We start from the raw sequence: 19335 nt of genomic DNA on the forward strand, positions 1-19335 counted from the left end.
AAAAAAACGAAATGTATGCTTACCTGATACATTTATTTATTTCTTCACACGGTGACTCCATGGATCATCATCAATTACGTTTGGGAATATCACTCCTGGCCAGCAGGAGGAGGCAAAGAGCACCACAGCAAAGCTGTTAAATATCACTCCACTACCCACAATCCCCCAGTCATTCGACCAAAGGGAAAGGAGAGAAAGGAAGTAACACGAGGTGCCTGAGGTTTATATATAAAAAATAACTGTTTGAATACAGGGCGGGCCGTGGACTCACTGTGTCAAGAAATAAATACATTTATCAGGTAAGCATAAATTTAGTTTTCTTTCTAATGACACAGTGAATCCACGGATCATCATCAATTACTGTTGGCAACCAATACCCAAGCCAGAGGACACAGATGATAAGGGAGGGACAAGACAGAAACCTAAACAGAAGGCACCACTGCTTCAAGAACCTTTCTCCCAAAAGAAGCCTCAGCCGAGGCAAAAGTATCGAATTTATCGAATTTGGAAAAAGTGTGCAAAGATGACCAAGTTGCAGTCTTGCAAATCTGTTCCACAGAAGCTTCATTTTTGAAGGCCCGGGAAGAAGAAACAGCCCTTGTGGAATGAGCTGTGATTTTCTCAGGAGGTTGCTGTCCAGCAGTCTCATATGCCAATCGAATAACGCTCTTCAGCCAAAGGGAAAGTGAAGTAGCCGTAGCTTTCTTACCCTTGCGTTTCCCAGAAAAGCAAACAAACAATGCAGAAGACTGACTAAAGTCCTTAGTTTCCTGCAAATAAAATGTTAGTGCTTGCACAACATCCAGATTATGTAACAAGCATTCTTTGTGAGAAGAAGGATTAGGACACAAAGAAGGTGCAACGATTTCCTGATTAATAATCTTGACCGAAACAACCTTGGGCAGGAAACAAAACTTAGTACGTAAACCACCTTATCAGAGTGAAATATAAGATAAGGGGAATCACACTGTAAAGCAGAGAGTTCAGAAACTCTCAGAGCAGAGGAAATAGCAACAAGAAACAAAACTTTCCAAGATAACATCTTAATATCTAAAGAATGCATAGGCTCAAACGGAGCCTGTTGTAAAACTTTAAGAACAAGGTTAAGACTCCATGGAGGAGTAACAGGTTTAAACACAGGCAGAATTTTAACCAAGGCACATCCACCAAGCACTTATTTAACAAAATAGAAAATGCCGAAATGCCTTTCTTGCCGACAAACCCTTCTCCAGACCATCCTGGAGAAAGGGCAAAATCCTAGAAATCCTTACTCTACTCCAAGAGTGTCCTTTGGATTCACACCAATACAAGTATTTACGCCAGATCTTATGGTAAATCCTGCGAATCACAGGCTTACAAGCCTGAATCAAGTTCTCAATGACCGACTCTGAAAATCCACGCTTAGATAAAACTAAGCGTTCAATCTCCAAGCAGTCAGCTTCAGAGAAACGAGATTTGGATAAAGGAAGGGACCCTGAAGTAGAAGGTCCCTTCTCAGAGGCAGTCTCCAAGGTGGAAAGGATGACATTTCCACTAGGTCTGCATACCAAATCCTGCAAGGCCACGCCGGGGCTATGAAAATTACAGACGCTCTCTCCTGCTTGATTCGAGCAATGACTCTTGGAAGGAGAGCGAACGGAGGAAACAGGTATGCTAGACTGAAGTTCCAAGGAACTGCCAGAACAACTATGAGAAATGCCTGTGGATCTTTTGACCTCGAGCCGTATCTCGAAAGTTTTGGCATTCTGACGAGAAGCCATGAGATCCAACTCCGGCTGCCCCCACTTTGAGGGTCAAGCTGGAAAAAACATTTTGAATGAAGTTCCCACTCTCTGGGATGAATAGTCTGTCTGCTCAGAAAATCCGCTTCCCAATTGTCCACTCCTGGGATGTGGATCGCAGAAAGGCAGCAGAAACAAAAAGGAACTGGGGGTTCCACCTGAGCATCAAAACATAACTGACAAGTAGCAACTTCACCTGGGATAATGGTTTGAAAAGCCTCTTGATCCATCTTATGTAATAAATAAGGATAAAGTGTAAAAATTCTTTATTTGAAAATAAAAAATAAATGTGTACTGTGTCTTTAAATTAGACACATTAGCGCAACAAATTAAATAGACTTCAGGCTACCTATACACCTCAGTAGCTTTACTGAGGTTCCTACCTGTCCTGCAGCTCACAGAGTGACTTCCCTCACAGAAGAAACAATCCCCTTTTCAAATACAGAGCGGTTACAGAGCCCTAACTGCTCTAAAACGCCTAAAACGGCTTACAACAGTAATCTCCATGACCAAAAGTTAAAGTATAAAAACTACTATAATACACTGAGCCACCATAAATCACCTCACAGTCTCAATGCCCAAACATGAAGGTTTAATGAAGTCCCATATTAAATAAGACAGCTTTTAGCTGTAACAAGTGCCAGCAATCTCCTTGCATAAGAAAATTAAAATGGCACTTAACCTGAAAGTGCTGTCCGGCAGCAGGACAGCTCACCTGGTTTGAGAGGGTGCAGCACTTCACATGGACCTGTGAAGAGAGAAAAACTGAGTAAACCTACTCAGGTTTTCTAGTTAGGGCAGCAGATTCTTGAGAAAATGCAGTGAGGATTGTACCTCATAAGTTCTCAAGTGCTCAAAAGCCACCACTGCCCTACTGTAGAGGCTGATGTGGACTAGGCTGGACCCCAGAAAGTAACAGAGTAAGCTTACTCTGCTAAAAAAATAATAAAATCTTGATTGAAGAAAACCTCATCAGACACCTAAACTTCACCTCCTCCTTGCACTACAGGCAAAGAGAATGACTGGGGGATTGTGGGTAGGGGAGAGATATTTAACAGCTTTGCTGTGGTGCTCTTTGCCACCTCCTGCAGGCCAGGAGTGATATTCCCAACAGTAATTGATGATGATCCGTGGACTCACCGTGTTATTAGAAAGAAAAATATTTTTGACTTTTTTAAATAGTGATCTTTCATATGCTCGAAATTAACTTTTTCTTTTAGTTTTATGCTCTTAAAAAGAATTTAACAGTATGACTAATGGTTAAATGATATCTTTAGAAATGTATAATGTATTTGTCAGGAAAACAAGTGCGTATTACACCGATAACTGACAAGCTGTTGGAGAGATCATTGTTAAAGGCAGGATCTATAATCACTGAATAATGAGGTAAATGTATTTGTTATTGAGCAGGAGCTTATATATCTACCATAGAACTTGACCTGTAGCTCTAACAATGTAACATCTTAGGAAAAAAAGATAAGTGTAGATTATTCTTGTTAAATGCTTATTTCTTTTTCTATAGAATTCTCCACTTAAGTAGTTGGGGATAGTTATTGATAAAGTATGCAATCAATTTTTCAATTAGAATTGATCTCTGCACCTTTACGTTCCAGTTGTAAAGAAATAAATAGCTCTATTAGAGACCTTCAAGTGCAAAATGGCATGCTTTTATTAGTTAGCACTAGTGATTCTGCAGTTCTTCTAAATCACTGCTTGGGAGCCACAGAGCACTTCTTGTTCCAAGCAGATACAGCCGGTAAGCCAATAAGTGTGGGTTCTGCTACTGACTGGCTCTTCAACTGTTTCTGCTTGGGACCAGCAATTCTCTGTGGCTCCAGAGCAGTACTTTATAACTACATGTTTAACCTCTCTCCAGTTGTTAAACACATAGAACTGCAGGGTTTCTAAAGCTAAATGGACATGCTGTAACAAATTAGAGCATGTCATTTTTAGCACTATGATGTCCCCTTAATGTTTATGGAGAGTACTTATGTTACTACCAGATCAGAGTTTATAACTGGAATGTAATCTAACCCTTTTGTAAAAGCAGCTATTTCATATACAAAAATATACTATATACTATCCCTGTATATTGATCCGTGGTCTCCATGTGCTACTGCCACTGTCACCAGCTCACTAGCTAATAAGGAGACATTAGGTTTGGTTTTCAGACCCTCAGTTTGTCTCTCAGGTTACAGTTTGTATTGTTCACTAAAGGTGATGAGTGCTTCTCTCCGTTTGTGTCTTTTAATATATTATCTATTAACCTATTCAAAGCCAGATCACCAGTAACCAAATGTTCTGTAGCTGGTAATCCTCTAATTTTAGATTTATTTTTTATTGTTCATGTAGGTTGTTGATTTGGATACACAGATTGCAGATGATGCAGAATTGCAGAAATATTCAAAGGTCAGTAACGTTTTTTTAATTTTATTTAAATATTAGTAGTGTTTAGTTTTCTGATTATACTGGCAGTATTCTCTGTGATTTATAGGAGCTAAACCTCAATAAGAACTCACTGTAATGCATTAGATATTGCATTGTAATCCCCACAAAGGGACTGAACACAGTCAGCTCTGGAGCAACACTGCTCTGCTGATTCTGAGATAAACAAGGGCCAGTGAGCCAATCATGACTAGCTTATGTTTTATAGCAGCCAATGTCTTGCTGGAAGTGTGCTGCTCTTTAGCTGACTAACTGCATGCATCAGACTATGATCAATTGTTTAGAACATCTATTGCACATTCCATTTTATTGCTAGTGACCTCACATTTATGGGTTTAACCTCTGCAAAAGGATTAAATACATAGTTAAAGTGCCACTTTAGAGCTACAGAGAACTGCAGGTCCAGGGTGGATACAGCTGATGAATCAGTCAGTAGCAGAAGCCCATACAGCAGGGTTGTGTGACTACTGCTGCTGATTGGCTTACTGGCTGCACCTGTTTCGGACCAGCAGACCCCTATGGCTCCTGAGCAGTGCTTTACTTGAAGTTTAACACCTTTAATAACTGCTGTTCCGAGCGGAAATGGTTGGTGACCCAATCAGCACCAGTAGTCACATGACTAATGCTGCTGATTGGGTTGCTGGATGTTTTTGCTTGGGACCAGTAGTTTTTATGCAGCTCTTGAGCTGTACTTTTGGTCCCTTTTTATGAAATAAAGGTGTTATTGCTATTTTGTATCCACCTTTTATTATCACTATTACCCCAGCTCATGTGCTTATAGACATTTGCTATAAAGCGATAAAAATGTCTTACTGATCCTAAAACCAGAGGTGTTTAATCTGCCACAGCTCCTACCAATTCACACCATGAGATTAGGAGTAGAACTGGATTCTTATGACGGACATCATTACCTGTCATCAATTGTACCAGATGGTCCAGTGGCAAAACTGGGAATTTTGCAGCCAGAAGATGAACTATTAGAGGTAATGTTTTATGTATATAATTGTATCACATGTATTTCCTGAGTAAGGATTAATGTCATTTTTCCTGATTTGGCATATTTTTTTTACTGAAGGTTACCCTTGTGAGTCAATATTTATAAAGTAAATTTGCATAAATTTATATATTTGTTATAGATTTGCTCATCTCAAGCTGTAAATATTCTGAAACATAGTGTTTTAAAATTTATATTTATTGCCTAAGTAAAGATTTATCCATGTACAATACAAGAAGTGATTTCACCAACATTTTTTTTTTTTAATGGCTGATCCAGCCTGAGATAGAAGTTTTCATAACCACCCAATATTTTATCTTAGTCATCTGTCCAATGACAAATGTCCCCCCTCCTTGGGGCATGCATAAAGAGACCTTTGTGTATCGCATCTGCACATCTCGCCACTGTAAACCTCAGTAAGCAGTATTTCCACTGGAGCAGGGTATTCTGGGTAAGGATATGCAGATTTTTGCTTTTCGGATCTTTTAATTATGGACACCCTCATGCCAGTGTAGAGCTACCATAGGCCTTTTTTTTGTTTTAAATCAGCTTTATTTTTATAAATAAAATGAATCAGTACAATAAAAAGTAGATTAAAATAACCTGTATACATTTGGTTATTTGTACGTACAGAGAGAAGCTGATTTATTTCAAATTGAAAAAATACATATAACCGCTATATAAGAACTGTGACTTTCAATGTAATTAACTTAGAAGTCAGAAATACAAATATGACATTATCCCAATCACTACATTTTAAGGTTAAGTGAGTGTTTGTGGTGAGTGTTGAAACTCTTCGTATATAAAGGCATCCCAAGTCGCTTTCAACTGTGAATAAAGAGACTCTTGTTTGTGTTGCATGTAGGCAAATTCTTCTTCTAATTCTAATATTTGGTAAAATTTGCTATACCAATGAGTCAATGTAGGCGTTTCTCTGCTCCTCCATTTTTGGGCAATAAGGGACTTCATACTGTTACTAGCTATAAATATTAACTTCTTTTTGTATGTTGGAAGATTATGAGGTATATTGTTAAGTAGCCACAGTAGTGGGTCTAGTGGTAGATCTACTACTAGCATTTTGGAGGTAGCCTTTATAATGATATCCCAACGTGTTTGTATAAGGGGGCAAGTCCACCATATATGTCCCATGGTGCCTAAGGAATTTTCGCATCTCCAGCATTTGTCGCTGGCAGATTCGAATAATTTGTTTATTCTAGAGGGTGTCAGATACCATCGTTGGATGATTTTTAAATTAGTCTCGATAATTTTGCTTGAAGAGGAGACTTTAGTTACATTACAAAATATGTGAGTCATGTCAAATTGTGATATTTCAGTGTTTAGTTCGTCGGACCATCGGTCAATGAAGTAAGGTGAGTATCCTGGGGGTGATAATTGTAGAAGAGAGTATACTAGTGAAAGAGTACGTTTTATCGGGTCAGAAGATTTGAATAGAGATTCCTAAGGAGTCCTAGGGCGTAATATATTTTTCCTGTCTGGGTGTTTTAGGTTATAAGAATGGCACTGATGTACAAAAAAACAGTTCGAAAATATGGAGAGACCATTCTCAAGTAATCTAGATGAGGGAAAAAAGGCTTGGGCCTCGATCCGATATGCAGCGTTGCCCGCAAAAGCCGGCGACGCCAAATTTTGCGCTGGTTTGGTATCACATATACGGCGTAACCTAGAAGTTACGCTCGTATATTTCTGCCTTCGGCCGTAGCTTTTTGGGCCATAGACAGGTATACCAAACAAGCGCAGTTTGGTATCCAATATACAGCGTAAGGACTTAAGTGGCGAAAATGGAGAAATCTTACTCCATTTTCACCTCGCCACAAATTGCAGGCGTAGTAAGCCTAACACTGTGTATTGGAGCCTCGTAACTCCCTAAACTACCTGCAAAATAAAACCTAACACCTAACGCATGCGCAATGTCTATCTACCTGTCAACCGCGATCCCCCAGCGCAATCCCTAATAAAGTTATTAACCCCTAAACCGCCGCTCCCGGACCCCGCCGCCAGGTACATTAACTACCCCCTAATGTCAGCCCCTTACACCGCCGCCACCTACATTACCTACCCCCTAATGTGAGCCCCTTACACTGCCGCCAGCTATATTAAATTATTATCCCCTAATCTAATCCCCCTACCCCGCCGCCAGCTATATTAAATTATTAACCCCTAATCTAATCCCCCTAATCCGCCGCCAGCTATATTAAATTATTAACCCCTAATCTAATCCCCCTACCCCGCCGCCAGCTATATTAAATTATTAACCCCTAATCTAATCCCCCTACCCCGCCGCCAGCTATATTAAATTAACCCCTAATCTAATCCCCCTACCCCGCCGCCAGCTATATTAAATTAATTAACCCCTAAAATACTAAACTATCCGTACCACTAAACCTAAGTCTAACCCTACAAATAGCCCTGAAAAGGGCTGTTTGCGTGGCATTACCCCAAAGTAAACAGCTCTATTGCCAGCCCTTAAAAGGGCTTTTGGCGGGTCATTGTCACAAAGTAAACAGCTGTTTTGCCTATAATCTAAATCCCCCTACACCGCCGCCACCTATAATAAATGTATTACCTCCTAATCTAATCCCCCTACACCGCCGCAACCTATATTAAATAGATTAACCCCTAATCTGACCCCCCTACACCGCCGCCATCTATATTAACCCTAATTATATTAGTGTTAATATCGTTATTATATTATATATATATTAAGTATAATAACCCTATCTAACTCTAACATCCCTAACTAAATTCTTATTAAAATAAATCTAATTAATATTAATTAAAATATTCCTATTTAAATCTAAATACTTACCTATAAAATAAACCCTAAAATAGCTACAATATAATTAATAATTACATTGTAGCTATTTTAGGGTTTATATTTATTTTACAGGTAACTTGGTATTTATTTTAACTAGGTACAATAGCTATTAAATAGTTAATAACTATTTAATAGCTACCTAGTTAAAATAATTACCAATTTACCTGTAAAATAAATCCTAACCTAAGTTACAAATACACCTACACTATCAATAAATTAAATAAACTAGAAATCACTAAACTAAATTACAAAAAACAAACAAACACTAAATTACAAAAAATAAAAAAAAGATTACAAGAATTTTAAGCTAATTACACCTATTCTAAGCCCCCTAATAAAATAATAAAGCCCCCCAAAATAAAAAAAATTCCCTACCCTATTCTAAATTACAAAAGTTAACGGCTCTATTACCAGCCCTTAAAAGGGCCTTTTGCGGGGCATGCCCCAAAGTAAACGGCTCTTTTGCCTGTAAAAAAAAACACACAATACTACCCCCCAACATTAAAACCCACCACCCACATACCCCTACTCTAAACCCACCCAAACCCCCCTTAAAAAAACCTAACACTAAGCCCCAGAAGATCTCCCTACCTTGAGTCGTCTTCACCCAGCCGGGCCGAACTCTCCAATCCGGGCGATGTCTTCATCCAAGCGGCAAAGAAGAATTCTTCCATCCGGCGATGTCTTCATCCAAGCGGCAAAGTTTTCCTCCAAGCGGCATCTTCAATCTTCTTTCTTCAGCCCTCCGACGCGGAACATCCAGCTGGCCCGACGACTGAACGACGAATGAAGTTTCCTTTAAATGACGTCATCCAAGATGGCGTCCGTCGAATTCCGATTGGCTGATAGGATTCTATCAGCCAATCGGAATTAAGGTAAGAAAATCTGATTGGCTGATTCAATCAGCCAATCAGATTCAAGTTCAATCCGATTGGCTGATCCAATCAGCCAATCAGATTGAGCTTGCATTCTATTGGCTGATCGGAACAGCCAATAGAATCATTTTAATATAGCTGGCGGCGGGGTAGGAGCTCACATTAGGGGGTATGTAATATAGCTGGCGGCGGGGTAGGAGCTCACATTAGGGGGTAGTTAATGTAGCTGGCGGCAGTATAGGGGCTCACATTAGGGGGTAGTTAATTTCAGCTGGCGGCGGGGTAGGAGCTCACATTAGGGGGTAGTTAATGTAGGTGACGGCGGGGTCCGGGAGCGGTGGTTTAGGGGTTAATAAATTTTTTATTATTAGGAGAGTGAGGGGGGATAGCGGATAGAGGGTTAGATGTGTCGGGCTATGTTTGGGAGGTGTGTTAGACAGTACGGGAGATTTTATAACTTAGTCAGGTTTTGTAGGTGCCGGCAGTTTCTAAAGTGCCGTAAGTCACTGGCGACTCCAGAAATTTGTACTTACGCAGATTTCTGGACATCGCTGGTTTATCAGATTTACAGCACTTTAGCATCTGACGGCGCCGTATATGGGATAGCTCGAGTTGCGAGCTGAAACTACGGGAGGCGGGGGTTCCCTCGCTTGCGCCGCAAACTACGATCTATATCGGATCGCGCCCTTGTTCGTTACCTAATTGGTATATCATGATTGCTCGATGGAGTGTTTTATGTTTTGATATCCCCCAATCTTGTCCTGATGGAAATTCTACATTGTCTGTGAGAGGAGTTAGTGGGGAGAACCTGGATGAAAGGAGAGGATTCTCTAATAATGCTTTATCCCATATTCTAAAGGTTTCCCGAATTATGAAATTGTTTGATTGTCTGTGTAATTCCTGAGTTATTTTGCCAGGAAAGGGTCCCTAGGTGTGGTGTATTTGGGATGTCATGCTCCAATCTTACCCATTTTTTGTGCTTATAGTTTATGAACCAATCGATTATATGCTGAAGAAAAGTAGCTTTCCTGTACTTTTTCAAATTGGGCACCCTCAGCCCCCCATTCGTAATAGGTGTACACATTAAAGGGACATTAAACCCAAATTTTTTCTTTCATTATTCAGATAGAGAATTCAATTTTAAACAACTTTCTAATTTACTTCTGTTATCTAATTTGCTTCATTCTCTTGATATTCTTTCCTGAAAAGCATATCTAGATAGGCTCAGTAGCTTCTGATTGGTGGCTGCACATAGATGCCTCATGTGATTGGCTCACCCGTGTGCATTGCTGTTTCTTTAACTAAGGATATCTAAAGAATAAAGCAAATTAGATAATAGAAGTAAATTGGAATGTTGTTTAAAATTGTATTTTCTGTCTGAATTGTGAAAGAAATGTTTTGGGTTTAATGTCCCTTTAAGTGTTTATTCTCGCTTTGCGTTTATCCCAAAGGAATTCTAATATTCTGTTTTGAAACTTCGGTATAAACTTAATAGGCAGGGGAATTCGGAGAGGTTGAAAAAAGGTATAACGCCCTTGGAAGGACATTCATTTTAATTGAATTAAATCTACCTAGCCATTAAATATTCTTCGATCTCCACGAAGACATATCTGCTATCAGGTTATTCTGTAGGGTTAAGTAATTATCTTGAAATAGGTGTTGTGTTTTTAGAAGTGAGGTGTATCCCTAGATATTTCAAAAAGGAAGATTGGGTGCGAAACTGACTCATATTGGTAATTTGAGATGGGAAATTATCATTACATTGTACTGCTAAAAGTTCTGATTTCGATTTATTGATTAAATAGTTGGAGGCATTTGGAATGTATCCAATTCAGCTATAAAGGGGGAATGGATTTAACTGGGTCTGTTAGGCAAAGAGAATGTCGTCTGCGTATAGTAGGAGTTTGATCGGTATCTTGGATTTGTATTCCTTGGATATCTGCATTGGAACACACGGCAGCAGCTAGAGGGGGGTAGTTATCAAGCCGTCAACCTCAAATACGCTGCGTATTCCGCAGCGTATTTGTGGCGAGGCTGATACGCCTTAGTTATCAAAGGCTCGAGACCGGCAAAAGTAGAATTTTGTGACGTCAGCTTCGATCCGCCGGACTCAGTCCGACACAGATCGATTCTTACGTCACTCCAGATGTTCCGCACACAAGTGCGGCACATTCTCACTACTTTTGCTAGCTATCAAAAAACTAGCAGGTACGCTCGGCACTTTTACGGCCCAGCGTACCTGGTTTTCAAAGCGCCAGCCTGGAGGCGGCGGATCCCATAGGAATCAATGGGAGTCTGACCATAGCGAAAGTACAAGTTCGCTGCTGACAGACATCCCATTGATTTCTATGGGAGCTGTCTACACCTAACACCCTAACATGTACCCCGAGTCTAAACACCACTAATCTGACCCCCCCTACACCGCCGCAACTAAATAAAGTTATTACCCCCTAAACCGCCGCTCCCGGAGCCCACCGCAAGCTACTCTATACATATTAACCCCTAAACCGCCGCTCCCGGAGCCCACCGCAACTATAATAAATGTATTAACCCCTAACCCGCCGCTCCCTGAACCCGCCGCAACCTATATTAAATGTATTAACCCCTATCCTGCCCCCCCTACACCGTCGCCACTGTAATAAAATGATTAACCCCTAAACCTAACCCTAACCCTAACGCCCCCTAACTTAAATATTAATTAAATAAATCTAAATAAATTAACTCTTATTAACTAAATGAATCCTATTTAAAACTAAATACTTACCTTTAAAATAAACCCTAATATAGCTACAATATAAATAATAATTATATTCTAGCTATCTTAGGATTTATTTTTATTTTACAGGTACCTTTCAATTTATTTTAACCATGTACAATAGCTATTAAATAGTTATTAACTATTTAATAGCTTACCTAGCTAAAATAAAGAGAAATGTACCTGTGAAATAAATCCTAACCTAAGTTACAATTACACCTAACACTACACTATACTTTAATAAATTATTCCTATTTAAAAATAAATACTTACCTGTAAAATAAACCCTAAGATAGCTACAATGTAATTAATAATTATATTATAGCTATCTTAGGATTTATATTTATTTTACAGGTAACTTTGTATTTATTTTAGCTAGTTAGAATAGTTATTAAATAGTTATTAACTATTTAATAACTACCTAGCTAAAAGAAATACAAAATTACCTGTAAAATAAATCCTAACTTAAGTTACAATTAAACCTAATACTACACTATCATTAAATTAACTAAATAAACTACCTACAAAGAACTACAATGAAATACAATTACATAAACTAACTAAAGTACAAAAAATAAAAAAAGCTAAGTTACAAAAAATAAAAAATTAAGTTACAAACATGTCAAAAATATTACAACAATTTTAAGCTACTTACACCTAATCTAAGCCCCCTAATAAAATAACAAACCCCCCCAAAATAAAAAAAATCCCTACCCTATTCTAAATTACATAAATTTCAAAGCTCTTTTACCTTACCAGCCCTTAAAAGGGCCATTTGTGGGGGCATGCCCCAAAAAGTTCAGCTCTTTTGCCTGTAAAATAAAAATACAACCCCCCCCCCAACATTAAAACCCACCACCCACATACCCCTAATCTAACCCAAACCCCCCTTACAAAAACCTAACACTAATCCCCTGAAGATCATCCTACCTTGAGTCGTCTTCACTCAGCCGAGCCACCGATGGAACTGAAGAGGACATCCGGAGCGGAAGAAGTTAATCCTCCAAGCGGCGCTGAAGAAATCTTCCATCCGATGAAGTCATCATCCAGGCGGCGCTGAAGAAGTCTTCGATCCGGCCGATGTCATCTTCAAAGAGGCGCTGAAGAGGTCTTCTATCCGGGCGAAGTCATCTTCCAAGCCGGGTCTTCAATCTTCCTTCCGCCGACGCGGAACCACCTTCTTCACCGACGGACTACGACGAATGACGGCTCCTTTAAGGGACGTCATCCAAGATGGCGTCCCCTCAATTCCGATTGGCTGATAGGATTCTATCAGCCAATCGGAATTAAGGTAGGAAAATCTGATTGGCTGATGGAATCAGCCAATCAGATTCAAGTTCAATCCGATTGGCTGATCCAATCAGCCAATCAGATTGAGCTCGCATTCTATTGGCTGATCGGAACAGCCAATAGAATGTGAGCTCAATCTGATTGGCTGATTCCATCAGCCAATCAGATTTTCCTACCTTAATTCCGATTGGCTGATAGAATCCTATCAGCCAATCGGAATTGAGGGGACGCCATCTTGGATGACGTCCCTTAAAGGAGCCGTCATTCGTCGTAGTCCGTCGGTGAAGAAGGTGGTTCCGCGTCGGCGGAAGGAAGATTGAAGACCCGGCTTGGAAGATGACTTCGCCCGGATAGAAGACCTCTTCAGCGCCTCTTTGAAGATGACATCGGCCGGATCGAAGACTTCTTCAGCGCCGCCTGAATGATGACTTCATCGGATGGAAGATTTCTTCAGCGCCGCTTGGAGGATTAACTTCTTCCGCTCCGGATGTCCTCTTCAGTTCCATCGGTGGCTCGGCTGAGTGAAGACGACTCAAGGTAGGATGATCTTCAGGGGATTAGTGTTAGATTTTTGTAAGGGGGGTTTGGGTTAGATTAGGGGTATGTGGGTGGTGGGTTTTAATGTTGGGGGGGGGGTTGTATTTTTATTTTACAGGCAAAAGAGCTGAACTTTTTGGGGCATGCCCCCACAAATGGCCCTTTTAAGGGCTGGTAAGGTAAAAGAGCTTTGAAATTTATGTAATTTAGAATAGGGTAGGGATTTTTTTTATTTTGGGGGGGTTTGTTATTTTATTAGGGGGCTTAGATTAGGTGTAAGTAGCTTAAAATTGTTGTAATATTTTTAACATGTTTGTAACTTAATTTTTTATTTTTTGTAACTTAGCTTTTTTTATTTTTTGTACTTTAGTTAGTTTATGTAATTGTATTTCATTGTAGTTCTTTGTAGGTAGTTTATTTAGTTAATTTAATGATAGTGTAGTATTAGGTTTAATTGTAACTTAAGTTAGGATTTATTTTACAGGTAATTTTGTATTTCTTTTAGCTAGGTAGTTATTAAATAGTTAATAACTATTTAATAACTATTCTAACTAGCTAAAATAAATACAAAGTTACCTGTAAAATAAATATAAATCCTAAGATAGCTATAATATAATTATTAATTACATTGTAGCTATCTTAGGGTTTATTTTACAGGTAAGTATTTATTTTTAAATAGGAATAATTTATTAAAGTATAGTGTAGTGTTAGGTGTAATTGTAACTTAGGTTAGGATTTATTTCACAGGTACATTTCTCTTTATTTTAGCTAGGTAAGCTATTAAATAGTTAATAACTATTTAATAGCTATTGTACCTGGTTAAAATAAATTGAAAGTTACCTGTAAAATAAATATAAATCCTAAGATAGCTAGAATATAATTATTATTTATATTGTAGCTATATTAGGGTTTATTTTAAAGGTAAGTATTTAGTTTTAAATAGGATTCATTTAGTTAATAAGAGTTAATTTATTTAGATTTATTTAATTAATATTTAAGTTAGGGGGGCGTTATGGTTAGGGTTAGACTTAGGTTTAGGGGTTAATCATTTTATTACAGTGGCGGCGGCGTAGTGGGGGGCAGGATAGGGGTTAATAAATTTATTATAGGTTGCGGCGGGTTCATGGAGCGGCGGTTTAGGGGTTAAACTATTTATTTAGTTGCGGAGAGGTGCGGGATCAGCAGGATAGGGGTTAATAATTTTATAATAGAGGGCGACGGTATAGGGGGGCAGGATAGGGGTTACTAGGTATAATGTAGGTGGCAGCGGTGTCCGGGAGCGGCGGTTTAGGGGTTAATACATTTATAAGACTTGCGGCGGGGTCTAGGAGCGGCGGTTTAGGGGTTAATACATTTATAAGACTTGCGGCGGGGTCTAGGAGCGGCGGTTTAGGGGTTAATACATTTATAAGACTTGCGGCGGGGTCTAGGAGCGGCGGTTTAGGGGTTAGTAACTTTATTTAGTTGCGGGGGCCTCCGGGGGGCGCCGGTATAGGGGGTAGAACAGTGTAGTTTAGTGTGAGTGCTTAGTGACAGGCTAGCAATAAAGCTGGGAAAAAGCCGAAGGGCAGCGAGATGGATGAGTGATAACTGTCACAGTCCGCTGCTCATCGCCCCGCGGCTTTTTGACAGCTTTATTTGATAACTTAGGCGAACGTATTCAAGGTCCGCGGCGGCGAAGGTAGGCGAGCTTAGGCGGACGTATTGGGCCGGCGAAGCCAGAAAAGTAGACGGCTTGATAAGTAGCCCCCAGAGCCTCTACTACACATACAAAAAGTAGTGTAGACAGGGGACACCCCTGTCTGATGCCATTTTTTATAGGAAAGGAGTTTGAAGTTTTTGGCGGAGGGGGAAGTGTACAAAGCCATTGTTTTAGAAATGAAAGTATCTCCTAAACGAAATTTGTAAAGGATTTCCTGAAGAAAGTGCCAGCAGATGCGATCAAAGGCTTTTTCCGCATCCGCTGCCACTATCGCAATAGGGGTTTGTGTGGATTGGGCATGATGTATTAGATGTATTGCTCTGACCATGTTGTCTTTGGCTTATCTAGATGGGGTGAACCCCACTTGGTCACTATTGATAATATGTGGGAGAATCGAATTAAGTCTGTTGGCTAAAATCTTTGCGTATATCTTAAGATCAATGTTAAAGGGATACTGAACCCAAATTTTTTCTTTACTGATTCAGATAGAGCATGCAATTTTAAGCAACTTTCGAATTTACTACTATTATCAATTTTTCTTCGTTCTCTTGCTATCTTTATTTTTTTTTTTTTTAAAAAGCCATCTAAGCTTTTTTGGGTTCAGACTCTAGAGAACACTTTTTGATTGGTGTATGAATTTATCCACCAATCAGCAAGGACAACCCAGGTTGTTCACAAAAAATGGGCCGGCATCTAAACTTAGATTTTTGCATTTCAAATAAAGATACCAAGAGAACAAAGAAAATTTGATAATAGGAGTAAATTAGAAAGTTGCTTAAAATTTCATGCTCTATCTGAATCACGAAAGAAAAAAATTGGGTTCAGTGTCCCTTTAAGTAATGATATCGGTCTAAAGTTAGATGCAGTATCTGGAGTTTTGTCTGGCTTAGGGAGAACTATGTGTGCCTCCAAGGCAGTCCTTGGGAAGGGGTTGTCCTCATTTATCAAATTGAACATTGACAGCATGTAGGGGGATAGAGTATCTTTGAATATTTTATAATACTGATCGGAAAACCCGTCAGGACCTGGGGCTTTGTTAGAGGGGACATTTTTAATTACTGCTAAAAGTTCCTCTTGTGAAATCTGTTTATTTAGAATTTGGTCTGGAGTAACTGTCGGGAGCATAATGTTAGAAAGGTATTTCTTTATTATTTTAGGTTTGTTGGTGGGAGCTGTACGGGGGTTTTGGTTAGATGTGTTTGATAGGTTGTATAATTGAGAGTAATAAGATCTAAGCTCTTAAGCTATTTTCTCAGATGTATTAACTTCTTTACCCTGCTTATTTTTCAGTGTTAAGATGTAATTCTTGTGTATTTGTCTTCTTAATTCTCTAGCTAAGAGGGGCCCACTTTTATTATTACCTTCAAAGTATTTTTGCTGTAATTTAAGGGCATTCTTTTTGCAGACTTTGCCTATTAAATAATTCATCTGTGTTTTGCAATCTCTAAATTTTTGTGCTAATTGGATGTTGTTTTGAGTTGGTCTTCTAGTTTAGACAGATTCACTACATTGTCGTTAAGGAGCATATTATTTTGTTTTGTTTGATATGCTTTAATATTAATTTGCGCCCCACGTATGACCGTTTTATGAGCTTCCCAAAGTGTTCTAATGTCATCTACAGAGGGTTCATTAATGGTGAATTATTAACCTAGTAACTTTTCAAGATGTTGATGTTGTATGGGGTCTGCGAGTAAGGATTCATCCAATTTCCACGTATAGTGTGGAAAGGGTCTATGTGGCCACCTGAAAGAACATTGCACTATAGAGTGGTCTGACCACGAGTTAAGGAATGTGTTCTACTTTGGACAGATTATTGACATCTATCATAAAGTAGTCTAGGCGGGAAAATTTGCGATGAGAGTTAGAATAAAATGTGTAGTTTGTTCCATCAGGGTTATATATCCTCCATATGTCATGTACTATCAGTTCTTTCATGCAGTGTTTTACAGTATTTATTATTCTGTGAGATATTTTGTTTTAATTGTCTAGGGAAGGGTTAAATGTAAGGTTAAAATCCCCACCCATTATAAGAGAACCTTTGGTAACCTCTAACAATAAGTTAGTTAAAGAGACAGTATACACTGATTTTCATATAACTGCATGTAATAGACACTACTATAAAGAAGAATAGGCAGAGATACTGATATAAAAATCCAGTATAAAGCTGTTTAAAAACTTACGTAGAAGCTCTCAGTTTTGCTCTGTTGAAAAGGTAGTTGGAAAGCCCACTGCAAGTGGGAAATAAGACACTCCCCCTCCCCCTTCTTTTGCATATGAAAAGACCCTTTACACAAACAGGAGCAAGCTGGAGTAGGTAGCTGACGGTATTCTCATAAAACTGTGGGGCTTGGTTAGGAGTCTGAAAATCATAGCAATGTTTTTTAAAAATAAGCAAAACTATACTTTTTAAAAAAAACAAAAAAACTTTATGGGCTATATAAATAGATCATCTACAAAACATTTATACAAAGAAAAAATGAGTGTATTATGTTCCTTTAAGGATTTGAAAAAAAGTATCTTTTTCAGATTAAGAGCATATAGATTAGCTAGAGTTACCACAGAATTATACAGTTTACCAACTAACACAATGTATCAACCCTTGGTATCCATGTATTTTTTAAATAGTTGAAAAGGTATATTTTTTTCTTAGGAGTATTCCTACTCTGTTTGTTTTTTGTAATTTAGAGGCGTAATGAGATTTGCTAAACTTGTACTTAAATGTTTTAGGTTCTCTCCCTCATAGAAAGTGGGTTTCCTGAATAAAGATAATGTCGGCTTTTTTGTTGAGAAAATCTCTTAAGGCTATGTTCCTTTTATAGGGGTTATTTGGGCCCTGAGTATTAGCAGAGAGAAAAATGAGGGAGTCACTCTTAGAGTCTGCCATGGGGGCGGTGTATTATAGTATATAGAAATAGAATGATGAGGGTATATAAAGATGCAACAGGGAAGAGTAGAGAGTGGGATTTGCTTAAAGCCTCGTATGACATGTTGGGAAGTGTATCGGATTGCGCCTTCGCAAAGCGGATAGGAATGTATTTTGACTGGGAATGTGTACAAAGTTGTGTGCCACGTATAAACAACAATAAAGATAAACATTTGCAATGCAACTGTGTCATAAAAAAACACAAACATAGAGGAGAATGTTCAGATGATACTATCACCTTCATATGTAGTGTAAACTATAGGAACAGATTAACAACTGTATAACAAGTATAAATGAGATCTACCAGAACTCTGGTATGGGGGATCATATGCAATATGTTACAAACAAACTAATAACAGTGGAGAAAACACCTCAGCGACAATATTGCATAAGGGAAAGTTCAAGACAGAAAATACCTTTGACTTTGAGACTTAGGTGAGATCAGGAACAGAGGGTCAACCTATATAGCAGTCCACAAGTGTGTTCATGTAACGCAAGCTCTGTCCTTGTTTTCTTCGGATGTAGGTTGTTTACTCTTTTTCTTTTGGGGAGTACTTGCATCCAATTCGGGTGAGGGTCTCTTTGTGGGTGTCGATGTGTTGTAGAAGGGTCACCATTGATTGAGACATCTGCAGGGTGTAGTGGTTTAAAGGTTAATTGTAAAGCCTCTGACAAAGGCCGAAGGTCTTGTTCAGATCTATATGTGAAAGTACGGCTACCATAGGCCTTTTATGCCTAGCAGGGATAGATGCAGCAGTAGATATAAAATAATGCTCCTTTATGGAAAGCAAAAGATGAGGCATTTTACAGCTGATTTGCATATCCCTACCCAGAATTCCCTGCTACACTGATTGGTGAAGTTTTCTGTGGAGGGATGTGCAGTACAATGACTTATTGCGTTTGTCTCTATACCCACAAAGGGAAGAGCTTTCCCTCGTTTTATACACTTTATAACTTTACTTGGAGACTGGTTTGGATGCCCTAGCACATACAGTCCGTAGGAGTGTAGGACCATATTGTAGCCAACATCTCTTTGCTTGAACAAGTCTCATAATCAGAATTATTGTGTTCACTCTACAGTGTAAACTAAAATGTTTGTACTGCAGATCTGTTTCATTATCTTGATATCCTTTGTTGAAGAAGGAGCAATGCACTACTGAGCTAGCTGAAAACATTGGGTGAACCAATGACAACAGG

General features: G+C 38.9%; 1 protein-coding gene across 1 annotated transcript in view; it reads left to right on the forward strand.

Moving 5' to 3' along the window:
- Positions 1–19335, forward strand: part of PATJ (PATJ crumbs cell polarity complex component) — a gene marked incomplete in the record, with an annotated part of 974742 nt that overhangs the window by 106363 nt on the left and 849044 nt on the right. The window contains 2 exon segments of the mRNA XM_053693647.1: positions 4134–4190; positions 5075–5209. Of these exon segments, the coding sequence (XP_053549622.1) occupies positions 4134–4190; positions 5075–5209 (192 nt within the window).

This window comes from Bombina bombina, chromosome 10 (genome assembly GCF_027579735.1).
Source record: "Bombina bombina isolate aBomBom1 chromosome 10, aBomBom1.pri, whole genome shotgun sequence".
Classification (NCBI taxonomy): Eukaryota; Metazoa; Chordata; class Amphibia; order Anura; family Bombinatoridae; genus Bombina; species Bombina bombina.